The sequence below is a fragment of the Chaetodon trifascialis genome, chromosome 16, assembly GCF_039877785.1.
Source record: "Chaetodon trifascialis isolate fChaTrf1 chromosome 16, fChaTrf1.hap1, whole genome shotgun sequence".
Lineage (NCBI taxonomy): Eukaryota > Metazoa > Chordata > Actinopteri > Chaetodontiformes > Chaetodontidae > Chaetodon > Chaetodon trifascialis.
In genome coordinates this window covers 4414824-4434244 of record NC_092071.1, presented here as the reverse complement: position 1 = coordinate 4434244, position 19421 = coordinate 4414824, and the positions used below count along the sequence as shown (strand labels likewise).

Here is a 19421-nt window from a genome sequence, read left to right as displayed (position 1 = left end):
ACATGGCCTGGAGAGCGGAGCTCGCTAGTTAAAGCCTCTCTGGATGAATAAAGGTTAATAGGAGAAAGAAAAAGTGGATAAGAGGGATTTGGTGATTCTTTATCCAGGCCTGTCATCGTCTTTATTCAGGCTCCTGCGGGGATTTTGAGACGGCCGCTTTCTTCAGCTATTATTCACATCTGAGGAAGCCAGCAGAGAAGAAAGTGGAGAAAAATCCAATCCCTCCACCTGTTTAGGTATTCATATATTTATATCTGTCGTCCCTATGGATGGCAGTTGCCATGTGGCGGTGCAGTAATGAATTTATTTTTAAATGGAAAATATACAGACGGGCCAAGTGCCAAGCAGTTAAGTCAATTTTGCCCCCTTTTTCCTTCCTTTATGATTTTTTTCTTCAATATGTTTTTTTCTCATATGTCTGAAATGTGCAGGCTATGCATGAGAAATATTCCTGCCAGCCACTTTCCCTTCATTTTTTTTTTGCTGTGTGGTGAATTGTATGTTCGCTCCCCCAATGTTATCTCCCTCCAATCCCCCATCTGAAAAGAGTCGGCGAGTACGGCTGGAAGTTGTCAGCTTTATCTGCCACCCCTACCTTTTGATCTCTACCGTATGAGGCTTTACTGAATGAAGGGAAGTCATGCATAAACACAGCAAGCACAGAGAGATGCGCTCTCTCTCTCTCTCTCTCACTCACACACACACACACACACACACACACACACACACACACACACACACACACACACACACACACACACACACACACACACACACGGCAGTTCACATGAGAAAGTCAAAAATGTGAGCGAAGCAAAATGATTAAAACACATAATTGGAAATCCATCCATCCATCCATCCATCCATCCATCCATCCATCCATCCATCCATCCATCCATCCACCCAGGTCTGTAAATAAGTCATGAATGTCTTGCTGTGATATATATGAACTGTGAACTGCATTAGCTCAATCAAGATGGATGAAATGACAGCACAAACACAAAATCATCCTCACTCGTCACTGCTTTTCTAGTGTTTAAGCAAAGAAGTATATACAAATAAAGGAGAAAGAAAAGAGTGAGAGAGAGAACGAGGATCTGTTGTTAGGTTGAAGGAGGGGATTAACAAATGTTTGGCATTTTTTTCTTGATGAATGACAACAAGTACCTTATTAACAAAACAGCTAATCAATGAAATTACTTATCATGTCAGCTTCACTTCAGCTTACAGATATGGACCATGGGTGCTCCCATTTTGACTAAACATGGAGAGAAGAGCCTCTTGCTGCTTGTTGCTGGATTTTAGTCAGGTTGTGGAGATGTGATTGGGTTTGGTTTTGCAATACAAATAAAATTGTGGTTATGTTTTTACCAAATCAGCACATAATTACTGGCATTGTACTTTTCTGTATTCTGAAATGTACAATGGCAACATTATTCAGGCGACTTGGCCGGTTTTAGATTTTTAATGTTCTGTGAAAACAGTGAAAACTGATTTTCACCCAGATCTTATGTCACCATGCACATGTACAAATGCTCCCTGCTGCAAGGAGACACTGATTACTTTAGGTTGCAGTAAATGTGGTCGTCTTGTGATTAAGAGAAGACAAAAATGGAAGAAATCAGTTTTTTTTATTCTTTAAGAATGAAGATGAACTGACTTTTTTAATGAAAATGATTGAGCCCTGTGTTTAGGCTCAGGTGTGAGGTTTCAGGTGCGTTTGGAGGGTCGATAAGAGCGGCTGGGAGCGAGTCGGGGTCATGTATTGGGGGTGACAGAGAGACTGCATGTCTCTGTCAAACGTTTTGTCTCTCGTTCAAAATCGCACTTTAAATAGAGGATACAGTCAAGACGAACCGCAGAGGAGAGAATGAGATATAAAGAGACCCAGACAGTTTCACAGCATGACGGGCAGTTTGTGCAGAGGCAGGAATAGACGGACCTGCTTTCATCTAAAATATGTATTCGCCTCAACCTGAGCGCTCGGACGTTTTGTCATTGACTCAGAGGCTTGAGTTCTTTCTGACGGGACCACCTGGTGAGTGAAGCACAAAGACAGTGCAGTCCTCCCCGCCAGGATGGACATAACAGCAGCTCGATCAGTCGATGCTCATATTGATCGTCGCAGCAGATCAAAAGACAGACGGTGTTTATCTGCATGGAACAAGATTGCAATACTGACAGGAGCACATTAGGCAGAGACGAGGTTCCCCTTCAAGAGTTCCTCACAGCTAACTATACAATGGATCAGTTCCTCAATGTCCACATTTTTCTACTTTTACCACCGATACAATGTTCAAAAGCTACGAAAGACTAAAGCTGAACCAAACCTTTTTAACATCAACCAGGGCCTGTTTGCAGAAACGAGCTGGATTAGACCAGATTCTAAATGTGTCTTTAGACCAAAACTACGAGCCAAAAGAGGCTAAAAGCTTCTGTAGAGCTGCAGAGTTGGTGGGTTCATCACTGTCAGCCCTTCACTCTGCAGAGACTTTGGATTCAGTCTTAGGAAACACTGATTAATGCAGCTTCAACACTGTCCACACAGTCAGCAGATTTGACAGAACGCCTGATTTTACTGCCGCTGAGAATGTTTTACGGTGACTATGAATTGTAAATCTCATTTAAATTGTTATTTTGTCAACAACCGTTTCGTCTGGTTCCCTTTTTTCCTAAAGATGGAACAGTTTTGCTTCGTTTGATCCTTGTTTATTCCAAGTTCTTTGCACATTTTTCAGATGGTTTAAAAATTGTTTTACAACCAAACTAAATGAAACTCTGCAGTGGAACAATCCTCCCATTAAGAGTAAAACTACAGAGCTTTGTAGTCCTCTGGGAGCCCAACACCGCTTCAAAGAAACTCTGACCTTCCCTCTTCATGCACTCTTCTTCTCTTGTTCTTTATACCCCTTTAAGTATCTTTAGACTCCTATTGTATAATCTCCTGCTTTTTGTTACTACCCCACTCCTTTCCTCTTTTCTTCTTATTTAAGCTCCCTCCTCTTAGCTTTGTCCTTTCCCTTCCTTCTTTTTTGCCCTCTATGTCTTAATTACCCTTTTTACTTCTTCTTCTTCTGCACTTTCATCTTACATCTTCATGGAAAAAAAAACAGGATGTTAATCAATAAGGTGCTGGATATATTTTTTCCAACAAGACCATCAGCCAAGTCCTCAGAGAGGCTGTCCTGCAGCAGGAGGCTCATGGGTCCTGTATCATCAAATCCTCTTGAAGTGCTGTTGAGTAAGACTTTTGAGCTCATCAGCGAACTAAAAATGTGCTGCGTAAAGCTTATTTCTTGAAATACAGCCTTCAAAAAAGGAAGGCTGATGTAACCCCAACCATTACCTGAGAAGCATAACAGCAAACAGGAAGAGTGCAACCCTGTGAAAGCGAAGCAGCTTTTGAAGTGTAATAACAGAGGGGAGACAAAGTCAGAGAGTGCCGGAGAGGAGTCTGCTCTCTGGAGGTTGGGTTGATGACTTTGATGCATCTCAGAAAATGGATGCTCTTCCACTTGGTGGACTTGTGTGTCTAGATCATTATTTTACAATTGAACAGGGTACACAGAGCCCATTATTACCTGAGCAATGAATACATCACATTCATGTGAGACTTTTGCCCTGAATGATTAGCAGAACATGAATTATGGATCATTTTCATGTTGACTGCAGGGCAGCTGGACTTGGTGGTAGATACTTCAAAAGGTTTCACCTCTCATCTGAGGGGCTTCTTGAGGTCTAACTGACATGTGGAGAGTCCCAGGTATTTTACTAACCAAGCCCTGTCCTAGATTCAGTGCTCCTTGAATAACTGTGACCTCGATCTTCACCGACGGTATCGTAGTCAGTCGACACAGAGGCAGCTCTGACCACTTCCTGTCTGGTGAACAGTGATCCAATTACAGGATTTAAGTGGTAACTAATTTTCTCATTACTGTTGCTTCATATTCAGTGGTTTTATTCATGACGTCTTGTGGTTCTCATTACAAAACAAGGGTTTTCTACGATTTACATTCAGCTTCCCACAAAGAAGAAAGTGTCATGCTGATTTGCTGCAGCAGGAAGGTTCTGCTAACCACAGGTTAGCGTTAACGAGGTCCTCTTGTGAGGACAGCTCAGAAAATATGCCTGAGATTATGAAGTAAAGATAAAATGGGGTGGAAGTGCAGATTTGCTGTTGAATATGAGGTAATTAATGAAACCAACCTCTTATGTTTGTGCTGTGAATGTCATTTTGAAAACCAGATTTTCAACATTTTGCATTATTGAGCTGAACAAATAAGCAAACTAATCTCAGATATTTCATTGTAAGCGTGCAGTTAGAGCAAGTCTGCAAAAATGCCACAAAAATAAGACTGTGGTTTATATCCAATTAAGAGCGCAGGAAGTGACTCCTATCTGTTTGGTTTTTTTGGTCACAGGTCATTATGTCATGAGCGGGTACGAAGGACCTTGCTTAAGGGTATGTCAGCAGCAGTAATTATGGAAAGGGAACGCTGGTGTTTCAGTCTGTCTGGCTCAAACTAATGACTTTCAAGCCACAATCATTTCCTCTCTAGCATTAGCCACCTGATGCCTCATTAGCAGAGCGTTTGTGTTTGTACATGAGCGTTTTGTGAGTCACCAAACACCAACATCACCTCATAAAGACTTAAGTACAACAAGGACATCTGGCTGCTCACTTGTGAGGCAGAACTTGCAGTGGGTCTGTTTCTTTCATCACAACGCTGTCAATATCAGACTCGATATTGTTCAAGCCACAGCAGACCGTGTGGTGGATGGATCATTACGGTAGTTAAGTTCAAAACACCTCAAAAAGTTTGATGCATTCTTGAACTTGTCTTGAACCCAATATAACTTTGTTTTTAAAAATGTATGCAGGCAGCCGCTCGACTCTGACCAGAAGGTAGACCAAACCTACTTAGACAGACTCCCACTCAAACAAAGCATTATGGACTCATCCGTCATGAACAATGGCGCCACAAGTTATGACTCCCACTTTTGGAAAACGAGAAAGCAGAAAGAAGAGAGAAAGCTGCTGAATTCAAAGTGAAGAAAGTTTGAGAAAAGAATGGAAACTTTGAGGACCTTCAGAATGGACCTCTGAGATGGCAGCTGCTGCAGCTGCAGACACTTCTGAGTCAATACTGAAGCCAGTTCACTTGTTGGTCTGGTTCTGCTTGACTTGAATACAGCATTTCTTAAGCAAATCATGATTATCTCCATCAAACATGCCCATCTCAGATTCAGGAGCTCAAATGGATTAAGTCTATATAACATGAGGAAGAAAAAGCTGTAAATGCTCAGATTAGAAAAGCTGGGACCTGTATATATATATAACTACTTAAAACAATCAATCACTTATTAAAACTAATTTTGGAGACTAATGAATCAAGAGCTTGAATTGGGCCAGTACTGGTACTGGTATGCAAGATATCTGTGCACTCATCACTCATTGCCGCCGCTCGGGGTTCATTAATCCAAAACTTTAATGAGGCCGAGACGGCTTATATATGGAGATTTTTCCCCTCTGTTGTATTCATTTTGTAAAATTTCTTTATACCTGTGGTCAAGGCTTTAGAATAAACTAAAAATCAACTCATGCTGTTGTCAGACGGTTTGAGCCTCCCTGACTTGCTTCCCAGTAGTTCAGGTCTTATCTGACATGGCATGTTTTTAGGGTGGCGCAGTCATTAGAATTCCAGAAGGCTCGACTCCTCTCCTTGTACTTTTTAATCTTTATTTTAGTTAGCATGCACCGAGGGGCAAACTGCAGGTCTTCACTCAACCAATCACATCAGCAGGTGGTTTCACTGACGAGTTCTTCCCATCTGATTGAAGATGTGCCAATCAGTGATGGGACATTTGTTGGAGTGAAATCATGCAAACTCTCAGTCCTTACGGAGCCATCAGTCCATACAGGTCACCTTCTCAGGACACAGGTCCTGATTGATTTCTGTTGATGGCATCCAACAGCACATTAGTTCTTGCCCCCTGATGAGCTGCACTGATGAAATCAAACTGGGGAAGGCACAAAAAGTTCTTCCAGCAAACTGCACCAGTAGTCAGAAGTTGAGGATGCTTCATTAGTGCTGCACTGAAATCTGAAAATGATGAACACCCGTTGTCCAATATGAGTCGTAGCCCTGGCATACAAATGGGACATTTGTCTTTCAAAAGACAAATCGAAATGGAAACTTTCACAGCAAACAAATTAACTTCTGTTTGATCTAATGAAGTCATTAAACGAGGTAAGGGAAGGCAAACAGCATAGAAACTACTGAAACACAAATCATGATGCATTAACTATTAGAACTTAGATATTTAACAGTTTTTCTTTCATTTGTCCAACATGTCAGAAGCTTCGTTCAGTGTGGCAGAATTCCCACCACTTCATTTCATTGTTACCTCACTCATGCTCATTCATGCTGTTTGGTTAGACACTGACTGCAAGTAATGCAGTCTAACACAACGGCACTCCGCTCAGTCATCGGTCAGACTCATAAGGCCAAACTCACCTTTGTGTAAAAGCATGGTTACATGGAGACAACAGCACTGCTCAGATAGCACTTCACTCATTCGCCTCATTGGTTTCAGCACATTTCACTGTTAATGGGTATGTACTGCTCTTAATGTCCTGCCATGAGACAAATCTTCGGAAATGATTTCTGTTAAATTTTCTAGTGTATGTGCCTGTAACAATTTAATTCTGGTAATAACGGTGTCCCCAGATTGCTTCTCCATGTTTTTACTGTTTGTAGGTGGTCTGCATTATGACTTAATGACTGTAATTATACTTCGGAAATTAGGTATTGCTGCAACTTCATTTTCACATCTTGGAAACACTTTTTTCACCTGAACTTTTGCAGGCAATTAGAGTACAGTCAGCCATCACCCTAATTACCACGAAACACATCAGTAGAAAATACAAATCTTTATTAGTTTATTTCATTAAAATAAGTCTTTCACTGAAACCCCCTGACTATTCCTTCTTGGGGTTTAAGCAGCAGGACCAAAGTTAAATATTTTCACACAAACATTCAAATCTCTTTTTGCCAGCAATTTGCCAGACCATTCTTTGCCACTCCCATATGTTTTTGTGTTTTATCTCTTCATGTTTTGTAATTATGTATTTTCTTGGACGCCTTGGAGCAAGCTAATTTTCCCATTAGAGACTATAAAATCTTGAAGTTGAGCTTTATTAGTCATCCCCTGAGCACCAAATTCATGAAGTTAGCAGACTCTGCCTCAAATGTAATTAGCGTCTTCGACTGTAACTCCATTTCACACTTCCGAAATGCACTGCATGCCTGTTGTCCCGCTCTCGTTATTCCCTTTATTTTGCCAAAATGAATTGTATGTGAACTGTGAAAACAGCCTGCCAACGGTCTCGGGTAAACTTTTTCCCCTCACTCTGTCTCCCTTGTGACTCTTTCTTCCATCTCTCTCTCTGTTGACCTTTCAGTAAAGGCTGCTGGAGGTACTGAGATTTAATTGTCCCCAATGAGAGCCAGTAACTCCGATCTCATCAACAGCGTGAGATTTAAGGCTCCCAGCAGCTAATTCTGCATTCTGTCGGCTGGTGGCGAGAGTGGGCTGTTTGGATCCAACTTGGGACTAATTCATGGGGGAAGAAGCTGGACCTGAATGAGGAAAACTGTTGGAGGCTTGACCCTAGCTGGTAGACTGTTTTTTTTTATTTGGTTTTGGTTCTCACAGCCAAAATTCCACTTTTTCTGTTGTTGTTTTGTTCCATTGATTTCAGTCAGCCATTGAAATGAAAACCAGAAGATGAACCAGAAGATTTTACATAGAACAATAGAAATACATAACTGCAATTTTGGGATAAACTGGTGACTCACTGAAGGCCTGAAGGCTTATGTTTTAATGCATTGTATTTTCTCTACACAGACGCTGGCATAGATGGGACAACGTAATTGCAAGTCACACGTAAATCTCAAGTCTAGATAGAAAGTCCTGAGTCTAGTCCAAAGTGTAGACCGGCAATTCTACAAAATACCTACAAAAACCCCAAATTCCAAAAAACTAATCATGAAAAAAGAACAGTCATTTTGCACAATTGCATAACAGCCATAACCATAAAATTCTCGGCTTGTATAAAAGCAAACAAAGCAAAAATCATGAAATCAATAAGATATAAGCATTACTAAGAAGTTCTGTGGACGGTAAGCTGAAGAAATGCTTTGACAGATGATACAATGACTGACGGCCCGTCATATCAGAAGTCAGTTGGAGGGATCATGCCTGGGGACCACACAGATAACTGGGGCCATTCAAAGCCAGCAGTGTCATAAATATGACAGGTCAGCGATATCACAGTAATATGACATGACTGACCTGAAGAAATGCTAAAATGGGGATACAGTGCTTTACTTAGAGTCAAAGCAGTCATCATAATCATCATCATCAGCTGCCTCTCCTCCTCTTCCCTCTCATCTTCTCTTTGTTGGACTTGTCTTTGCCCACCCCCTTTTCTCCATGAGTGAAACCGTGCACAAGCTTATCAATGTTGCTCAGGGGAAGGCAGGCTGCAATCAGAGGGAAAATTACTGCTTTTTCTCTTGTCACTATCACCAACAATCCACAGCAGGCCCAGGGATGTTCATCTCCTGAGAGTCTTTAAACGCGTTCTCGCTCAACTGCTATCTGCAAAGGGAAAATGGTCTCAAATTGTAGCCTGTTCTTTTTTCCTCCTCCCACACAAAAATAGAAATAATTGCATAGATTGTCATGAGAAAGGGGGCTTGACTGAAAAAGCCGAAGAATTCAAAGGCCCCACGTTCGCAGGCAAAATGCAGCTTCCTTTACCTCATCAGTCAATACTGAAAAAACACACATGATCCTGTCCTCACATTGACTTCAGATGACAGATGGCAGCAGTTTCGTGACTGATATCTCATTGTGGATTGGCACCTCTCAGTTATTTTAAATGAGGAATTTCTTGAGCTTTATTTAAAGTCAGTTTTTATCTCACATCGTTGCTGTCGGACCTCCGAGCTCCGCCCTGCTGAGGTAACATTGCTGTCTGTCGGCAGCACATTTCAGAAACAAGCAGCTAAAACTCCAATAAGCCCTGAAGGTATTGAGGAGAAGGTGGGAGACATGTTGGATGCATCCAAAATCAATCTGAGTGTGAAATGTTGGCTCTACAGCATTCGGTGTCCTCAAAAATCCCCACAATGAAATGAAAACACGGGGGCCATGATGTGTGCGCAGCCTTTGGCTAACAGTGTGTTGCATTTGATAGAAAATGATTGAAAACACACTTTACTACTCACTATAACTTACTGGGCATTCATTTGGCAGGTAATATTGGTGAAGGAGGGAGAGATTTCAACTATGGAAGGGAGGCAAAAAACAATACTGATAATTTGCTTCCAGCACACCTTAAACAGCCAGATTTATTAGAAAATGACACCATTTTCAGGCTGACTGAAGACTCTCTACCTACCACTGCACCGGCCTAAATCACCCCAATAAACCAGCACAGCACAGCGTGTGTGTGTGTGTGTTTGGTGTGTTGGCCTATGAGAGAAGCCGACACTGACAGAATTGCATGTGTGTTTTTCTGTGTGTGTTTGTCTCTGAGCCATAAATACCGGTGGCACTCCTCTCTCAGATTACAGGAGGAGGTAAACATCTCACCAGCTCTGAGGTCACCTCCTGTCCTGACCACTTATATTACGAACCATTTCAAAGCCTCTGTTGTTATATCGGAGTATGGGGTCATCACATAAAGGAGAGGAACCGGTTCAAGTCCTGTTTCATGCAGGGTTTGCCCTCCAAGAGCTCTTGCTATTGAGCTCATCCCTGCTGAGTGAAGACTCAGGGCGAGTATTTCAATATCAGCAGGATACAACAAAGGAAGTGTTGGTTAAAATGTGCGCCCGTCATCAAGGCCTTATCGCAGTCTGCGACCAATGACTCACCTCTTATTCTGTCTGTTGCTCTCAGAATATGTTTAAGCGTCTTCCTGTGTTTGCCTGATGGGATACATAATAGGTCCTGATTTTCTCCATTTGGCTGGAGGCAGAAATCTCAAAGACAGATCAAAACCTGGACACATAAAACTATCTGGACAGAGAGATCCCACTAGAAGTGAGTAAAAACGTTTATTTTTGGGTGAGCCGACCCTTGAATCAGTTGAATGCCAAGCATATTGAGAATTCCCAGGTCGAAAACACAGCGCACTGCATTTTACTGGCCAAGTCCAAAAATGACAGCAGCTTCCACTTCAAATTCAGAGACATCACTGTGACCTTGCCAAATTTCCTGCTAAAATCTGTATTCAGTAAACCAGCAGACGTGAATAAACAACATCTGACAGTGAGCTTTTTGGGGAGTGGGTGAGCGCTGGTGGCTTTGCCGCAGATGGGAAGGTCAAGCTCCCCCCTGCCGGGCCCGGGGAAGCAGAGCTGTTGGCGCTGCCGGCCCCACTTTGGCCCCTCTTGGGACTCGGCGAGGCAGAGGCTCTCGGTTCAATGGCCCAGCGAGGAGCTGCCGCAGACCTCCTCCTGCAGGCTTCAGCGCCGTCTCCCTGGAGCAGCGAGCCACATCACACAGTCACAACAGTTCAGCTCACTTCACTTTAAGTACAGGCTCCAGTGGGTATAGCAGGTACAGGAGATGGAAAGAGTTTTGTGTTTTTTATCCCACCCTCGCCTTCATTAATCTCTCGCTGGCAGGAGAAACCAGGCAGACTGTCCCTGGTTTTGTGTCCTGTACTAACAAAGTTAACTCCTATCTGTCACAATAATGGCGTTGATGTAAGTCAACCAACTGTTATGAAGAGCTTTTGTTTGTACAGTATGATGGAAAGTCTGTCACATATTTTGAATGGTATTATGTAACTGCAGCTGCCCTCTGCTTGGTCAACATTTGCTTATTTTTCTTACAGATTTCCAGTTCAAAACTACGCTAAAAGATTTAGAATCAACGTTTGCAGCATTTGTTGGCACTCTTGAGTCTTTGTGATTGACCAACATGTCTGAAAGCATCTGAAGAATTCTGTATGATGCCCAAGTATCGTGCTTTCTTTGCATATTTGTGTTTTGACACCAGTTCTGCTTCAGGCCAAATGTTTCGGGGGTCCGAGCAGCAGTAATCCTTCCTGCCTCTTTGATGAAATGAAGACAGTCGGTCTGTTGTTTGCACTCTATGTCTGTGCTTACTAACCATACTAATGGTTTTACCTGCAACTTTAAATAAAAGAACAGAAATCTATTGAACATGTCATCTGCTTTTTTGTAGCTTCTTTTTCTACATAACTCCCAGCCTATTCTCAAAAGAAAAATGGGTAGAAAGGTTGTGCAAGCGGTTATTATGAGCTATATTTATGATTATTGTTAGACTGTGACCTCTTTGATCATAATGTACTTAAGTTACGTAATGTACATAACAGCAGTGTACTTTCAACCCAACCCAAACCATCATCTGACCAGTCCCGACCCTTTGTACTTTGTAATGCTGCTCTGAATCGAGGGCACGTAGGTTCAGCTAATAACGTGGAACGCCAACACTCAAATGTTAACAGCACTGAAGTCTCACTATAACATCGGTCCCCCCCTCCTCCCTCCAGGCCGCTTTTCTGGCTGGTGAACAGGCCCGGTTCACTGGAGTGGAAGGACCTGGAAGAAAGGGCAGCCGATACATCAACCCCCCCAACCCTTCTTTTTTTTACTCATTACCACACAGACTCTGGACTGCCATGTACATGAGGTGCAGCCACTTTAATCTGTCTCAATCTGAGAGCCCTCGGCTGTCTCTGCTGCCACAGCGAGCCTATTTAACATGATGGGAGGCTGAAAAAGCAGCCGGATGAGGTGTAGATCTCTGGAGACAGAGGCAGGGAGTAACACACCCACACACACAATCTCAAGGGTGGAATACACACTCATACACACCTGCACCGGCACGCTAACATTACGGCTGCAAACACACAGATCAAAACCGGATCGATTATGACTGAAGCGGCAGATCTCACAGACAAATTATAGCCCACAGACCCTTCACTTCTTCCCCACTACTACAGACCTGCAGACCTTTCATACATAAGTACATAACAGTCCGCAAATACAATTTAGAATTTAAGATAATGCTTATTTTTATTACAATCTTTTGTATATACTTGCTGTTTTACCTAATTCTATCTTTTACTGGTGCTGCTGTAAATTGGAATTTCCCCTTGTGGGACAAATAAAGGTATATTGAATTGAATTGAATTGAATTGAATTGAATTGAATTTCAGAAGACGATGGAGAATTTTTCAGTTGTAAATCATATTATTTATTGTGTATATATGGCTGTTGCACTGGTTTGCTTGGAGGTTGCATGTTGTAAAAGAAAAAAAAAACTGAAGTAATTCACACAACTTTAGAAAGAACCGGTCTTTTAAGACCAGTGGACACAAGCTGCATTGACACTGTGGTGTTTGACAGCCTAATAAAAAACCGCAGACAGGGTGGCTGCTCCTAATTAAGCAAAATCCTAATTGGGAGCATTTTAACCCTTCATTTTAAATTAATGGGAATTCTATTAACTTTTAATGACTTTTCTGGCCTGAGCTCTCTCAGTTGCTGACCCTGACTATGATGCCCAGCTGCGGGCTCTCCATCTTACTGCTGTTCCTTCAGCCTTGAGATCTGCACTTAATTTACAATGTAAATGTTTAGCATCACACTCAGCGTGCAATCTGTTGCAGCTGCTCTATGTGGGCCACCAGAGTCAGGGAAAGTCAACTATTAGTTTCCTACAGCAGAAATGCACAATAATTAAGCGTTTCACAGAGGTTTTCATTAAAGAAAAAAAATTCAAAGTAAGGTCTTAACCTGTATCATCAGTGCACCGACAGCCTTAATGAAAAATGTTCTTAGCATTAGCAAACAGCATTTGCAAGAAAATTAATAAGTACACTTACATACTGTATGCACAGTATGTATTTGTCTCTAATCCACAAAAAAACTGAAGTAAAAACACAGGTAATCACCTTTATACTATGCATGGCTTAAGGTGTTAAATAATTAACATAAGTGCATTTTTGAGAATGGACCCAGAAACATGAATAGTATTACCCAAGAAGCCAAACTGGCTTTCTACAGCTTCTCTACTCAGACATGTGAAGTATGGAAGCATATAAGCCACAAAAGAACTGAGAGAGCACAAAAAGTTTAGCGCAGCCAACAGTCGAGAGCAGAATTAGCTTTGCCATCCTCATCGTGTGCATGCTTGTTTCCTGTTGTTCTGGCAGGTTCTGATCATGTGAGATCCCAAAAAAAATGTTCGCCATACGTTTTTAAAAGAGCTGCAACGGGACGCAAACACGTCAGGAAATTTGGGTCATGGTTAAAAGTCTGTACAAGGATTAAAACAGCAAACTAAAAAGACCATACTGCTCTTTGTACACATTCAGTGGACATGAAGTGCCACTGTCTCAGCCTTTATTCTGAAAGGCCGGATGACTCTCACTTCCAGGTGTTTCAGCTCAAGGCAGCCAAAAAATTTGATTTTCGAGCGAGAGAATCCCTGTTTCTTCCTCAAATGTACATACATCCTGTTACATGATCACACCATCTGTTACAGTGAGGATCCCGTCTTCACTCACGCACACTCACACACACACACATCTAATTCTCAGACTCAGACGTTCACTTGCAGACAGAATGGCACTCAGGATCCTTTTGTGCTTTTGAAAGCCTTTGGTCAGCCACAGTGTACACGTCCACAGTAAAGAGAGCGTAAACGATCAGATTCATTCAGACAAAGGTGTGCTGATATGTGTCCATCTGTGTAAGGCTCAGGGACTCACATGTGTGTGTACATGCAAGTGTGTTTTTGGAGAAAGAAGCAAATGCCCAAACATTTAGAAACATTTAGCACATACAGTACACACCGTAAACATGTGTACGTATGTGTGTTTGAGAAAAAAGTACAAGCCAGGTGCATATGTATATACGCTCATGTATATGTCCCAGCAGTAATCCCGCCTTTACGTGTACATCAGTGCATTTGTACACATATTAGCCTCACAGTGTTTGAGTCTGTGCATACACAAAGAGACAAAAATCCACAAGCCCGTGTCTGGATGCATCAGTGTATTTGCACGAGTGTTTGTTTGTGTGCCGCGCTTCCAGTGAGTCACGCACTGCACCGAGTGATAAGCTGTTGACCCATGCTATGGAAGGGTTTTCAAAGAGCCATTTGTAGAGCGGGGAGCTCTCAAGTTGGACTTGACACACATTTTCATAATAGCTTGAAATGCAATTGGAGAGCGCGGCCCGGATGGAGAAAATGCCACGCAGGAGAATGTGTGAAGATTCTGTTTCTGGTCTAATAGCCTGCAGCTGCATAAAGAGGATCTGATCATCTGACACCCTGCTGACATCCTGTTTGTGGTTATTTAGGACCTGGTAGACCTTCAGAGGAGGTTCAGTTATGGTAGAGGGGGCGAGCAGGCTGCTAAATATTAAGGTGGCAGTCCTAAAACCAAACTGCAAGGCTATTTAAACATGGTGTAGATTAGAGATTGGTTTCTGACTGAGGCCTGAACAGAAGCCCGCAGCGGTCTGACTGAGATGTGATAAAAGCAGTGAAAGGAAAAAAGGATAAAAACACGGCGGTGATATTCTATGTACAGCCAAGACTCTCTTTCTGCTCGGCTGAGGAGGTCAGAGGGATTTAACGTTTTGCTGAAAGACACTTGGATGGATGTGAAACACCCATTAATATTTGAAAAACTCTGGAAATCCAAGTGGATGCACATATACTGCACATTTATATGCTTTTCACACGCACACGTATAAACACACAGATCGCTGTAAGATTTAAATCTATGCAGGTGAAACTTAGTTCAAGTGCTCTTTTATTATGACACGTACATTTTTAAACACGCGTACAGGAGGACTCCCATCCTCCCCGAAAAACAAACACCGCTCTCCTTAATGTCCACTGCTTGTCCACATTCATTATTCACACTCGTCTCTATAATTGCAGTCGGTGTAAATATTTAATTTCTGCATACCTCTAAACTCGACCAGCCTCCACCCTCCCTCCTCCACCTCCTGCTAGCTCAAACTCAAGTTTAGCTGCTTTGAATAAAGGGATATTATGGATTTCTACCGGCTCAGTGAGAATATTGTTGTGTCAGTGGCCTGCTTTCTGGATTTATCCTTCATGTCCCACAACTTTACAGTGAATTCAGGCAATAACAACCCATCCCATAACCGTGGACTTAAATAATGTTTTGGCTACCACCTTTGAACACAAGTGCCAGATCCATTCAGCCAGCTTTCTGCATGTGTCACTTCTTGGTTAAAACTTTGATTTCCCCCCTTTCAAACTTATCTTCAACATTTTTTTTCCTATACTCTAATCTGCAGGCAGACACATTAAAAACATTACAACACTCTGGGTGCAGCGCTCTGTCAGAACATACAGCTCAGCACCCATGAAACTGCTCTCTGATTTATGTAGATCTCATATTAAAGTTCGGCCGTGAAGCAGACCTCATGTATTATTCACAGCAGCTGCAGAGTGTGTGTGTGTGTTTGTCTGTAAGTGCTATAGTCCATGTAAATGTGCGTGATACTCATCACAGCCACGTGGATTAATAAACAGCGAGAAAGAGACGGAGTGTGGAGCAGACAGGTTAAGACAGAGGGACGGGGACAGCAAGAAACAGCAAAAGTGAAACAGGCGGAGGGAAAGCAGAGAGAGGGACAGATTGAATAAGTGCTCATCTCTCGGGGTCTGGAAAGACAGCAGTGCTGCAGATGATAGATGGAGAGTGGACTCATTCAATCATGAATGCAACATCTTTGTTACTGTTCGCATACTTTAACCTAACAGTCCGTGTTACTTTTATAGAAGTAAATGTCTATTTTGCTTTTTTATTGCTCATTAATTCACTGATTAAACTGACTGTATTCCCAGTTCATAAATCCTCGAACACCTGGGGCCAGATGGATAAAAGATGAAGAATAAACGTGCTGATGCCTTTTCCATCCCTGGAAGTGATATTCTTAAAAACACGGTGGGGTAAGAATGTGCATTCACACTTCTAACGAGCACACGCCTGGTTTCCTGAGAGCACTGAGGGTGATTTTATTCGTTTAGACTGTTAGCCAGTTTCACTCACTGTCTATGATGATATGCAGTTTGCAGAAATGAGGATCAAATACAGTTTTGGTGAATAACTTGTATTCTCTTTTTGTTTACATTGGAAGCAGCTTTTTTTATTCCTCTGTTTGTTATTTTTATTTTGTCCCTTATCGTGATGTGCTTTGCAAACATTAGCACGATGAATTACACTCTGCATTATCTTTTTTATGGAAAACAAATGTCAGAGCACGCCTTTCTTTGTGAACGCAGAGGGATTTGGTGATGAACCTCCACAAAGTTCCTTGTATCTGGCTCCTGGTGTCAGTATGTTTTCAATGACAAGCAGGAAATTTTAGTTATTTACGCTTATATTTCAGCTTGTTGGGGTAAAAATCTGAGGAGGCAAACAAGAAGACAACAGAAACTAAAAGATCATCAGCATAAAATGAAAAGAACAAGAACCTAATGTGATCTGTGGGTAGGCAGTGTTAAACCAACCCTGCAGCGTTCACCGTGCTTCAGAAATGGAGACGAAATATGCCGATAAATACATAAATGAATCTGTTATGTCATCCTCAGTTAAAGTGGTTCATATCTTATCACAGTGTAACTCAGGAGAGGAGGAGGGTGACACTTTTCATCCTTCAGTTCTGGTTCAGTCAGACTAAATGCACCCCGCATGAGGAGAACAAAGGTGTTTGTTTAGCTTTTTTTACATGACAGAGATGAGCAGCAAACGAGGAGCACAGGATGAAGGAAACACTGCAGAGTTTAAGTGAGTTAAGGGTCGATCGATGAGGTGATGAGCAGAGGATCAAGACAGTTCCTTTACTTTGCTGCACTACACTGAGGTTCAGGTGTGTGTGTGTGTGTGTGTGTGTGTGTGTGTGTGTGTGTGATTACACGTCACACATAATTTGCCCTGTCAATATAAAAACCCCACACGTCACATCATATATTTAGGCCCAGAAATGCTATTTTTCCCAAATTACTTGCAAAATAATTGCTCTGAAATATCCTGAGCTTCACATATTTTCAAAAATGGCTCTTTGAATTATCCCAGTTTGAATTTCATTACCTCCAGAGGAGAGATTTTAGACTGCCAATCACAGCTGCACATACATAAAATCCACAGGAAACTACACACATAATTACCTGCAGTATTCTGGCTAAAAGGACCATGAAATTTATAGACTACTAATGATGACTTTTTGGGGAATAACTTGCATCCCAAGTTGACAATCCAGTCAAAGACAACAGTACCACAAAACTACAGAAACCAGCCTGCAAGCACTTGACCTCACTGCCAACAAAGTGTAAGCAGAAAGTGTGTAAAACATGTGACCACCCGTAAAACCAAAATGAACGTCTGCACATGATCAAACCGTAACATACATGTCAGTATGAGCTGTTACTGCTGTAATCTGGTGCTGGAAACATTAAACACTGAGATATACTTTGTTATCAAAGAGTCACTGTTGAACATTTATCCAGGAAACTTTATCAAAACAACAAATTTTCATTGTAGAAGCGTTCGGGTCTCTGTGTCTTACTGGCTGAACTAATCCCTCCCTTGAAAATGGGACTTGACAGGAATATGACTACCACTTCATGCAGCTACAGTCCTTTTGTCTTACACGCACACACTGGGAGCCGCTGGCAAATCAGAAGGGAAAAAGGAGACTTACTATAGTGAAGTTCATGACCTTGAGGATCCAGATAGTTAGTGCCAAGTTGATCAGGATCAGGATCATCAGCAGCAGGACGAAGAAGTAAAGGCAGCGTTTCCTCCAGCCGTATATTCCCACTTTGTACACTTGTGGTTTCTCTGAACTCTGGACATTGTTCCTATGAGTGCACTGTTCTTGGGTCATCTGAGAGGAGACACAAAGAAGAAAAAAGAAAATTATGGCCGAGGGCAACATCTATGTGTTACCTGCTGATAGAAAGGCTCAGACAGATGCAACTTGTCCCTCTTTCTGGCATGTTTGCAGCGTGCTTTGCACCGACTATTTTCTTTACTTACAGGGTGAACTGCTGTGTGTTTGTGTGGGAATCACCATAGGGGCTTCTGTTTCATCTAAGATGATGCTTATAGTGCTACAGGGCATTTAAAGTTAAATAAAGCGTAAAGGTAAAGCCACATTACTCGCCTTCATGTTTTTCCCACTTGTTTGCAGGAGCACACGCAGCGAACACATTGACAGATACTGTCATCTCATAAAGCCGTACATGGCAGCAAAATCGCCTGTTTTACACTTCCAGTAGACACAGATTATCCTTCTTTTAGAGTAGTGGTGATTTCTCTTTTAGCTGGCTATTTAGCTGCTAAATGTTCCACCACGTTCACCAGCTAGTTTCTCACTTTATCTGTCTGCTCTTTGGTGCTGGACTGCGCTTGTGAGTAGCATTAACAACAACAGTTGCAGTCTCTCTTGTCTGGCTGTTATTCATTCAGCCATTATTGGAACCTATTGGGCCTCCATGGTGGAGGCGCCCATGATTGCTTCGAGATTTATGATGCAGCTGCAGAGTCTCTGTGGGAAATGACCTTAAGATAAGATATGGGGTACATCTGAACATTAGTACAAATAACATGCCGTAAACAGTCCTTTCACATGCTCCACTCCAATACTGACCAGCCACTCAGTTCAGGCACGATGAAAGACAGTTTCGTTAGCAACCGCATTGATTGATTGGCCAATAAGTGGTCTATAACTCCATTATAGCCTCTCTGCCCCACTGATGTGCTGATAGTGCCGATTAATGATGATTCTAATTGTCTGCCTGTGAAGATGAGGAGGCATTGTTCACTTCAAGCGCCATAATAATGGCCTAATAACTCTGTGGAAAAATACAATTTACTGTCGGCCGTGCTTTGGAGTGCGTGCCTCAGACCACCAGAGCCAATCGTTTTTGACAACCACACACATTTCCCGCTAACTGAAACAAATGGCACAAGACAGGGCCCCAGTGAGAAAGTGCTGAAAGCCACGGAGGAGACTCCAAAGCACCAGTCAGCAAAAACAGGGAAATCTCATTGTGTACGGTCTGATTTTCATTTTTGTTTGATGGGAGATGCAGAGGGATGAAGAGGAATGTCTTTGTGATGTCTGGACTGATAGGAGGGAGCTGTGAGAGTAAACAAAGCTGAAAAAAACAAGGAAAGGAGCAAATCTGACTGTTCTCACCAACCTCAACCTTAGCAGAGCTTTCTCCCGGGATAACTTTAAATTAGACAGAGAACACCTAAAGCTCATTAGGGTCCCCTAGAGGCTGCAGTGTTAATTACACTGTTCAGGGTG

General features: G+C 42.2%; 2 protein-coding genes across 4 annotated transcripts in view; one reads left to right on the top strand and one right to left on the bottom strand.

The window, feature by feature from the left end:
• The window catches only part of sgcd (sarcoglycan, delta (dystrophin-associated glycoprotein)), a 263045-nt gene that overhangs the window by 78965 nt on the left and 164659 nt on the right, over positions 1-19421 (bottom strand). For all 3 annotated transcript variants that reach the window (XM_070982518.1, XM_070982519.1, XM_070982520.1), the window contains one exon: positions 17805-17990. In XM_070982518.1, coding sequence (XP_070838619.1) covers positions 17805-17990 — 186 coding nt within the window. The remainder of the gene's footprint in view (positions 1-17804; positions 17991-19421) is intronic.
• The window catches only part of rars1 (arginyl-tRNA synthetase 1), a 448982-nt gene that overhangs the window by 297608 nt on the left and 131953 nt on the right, over positions 1-19421 (top strand). The window lies entirely within an intron of this gene.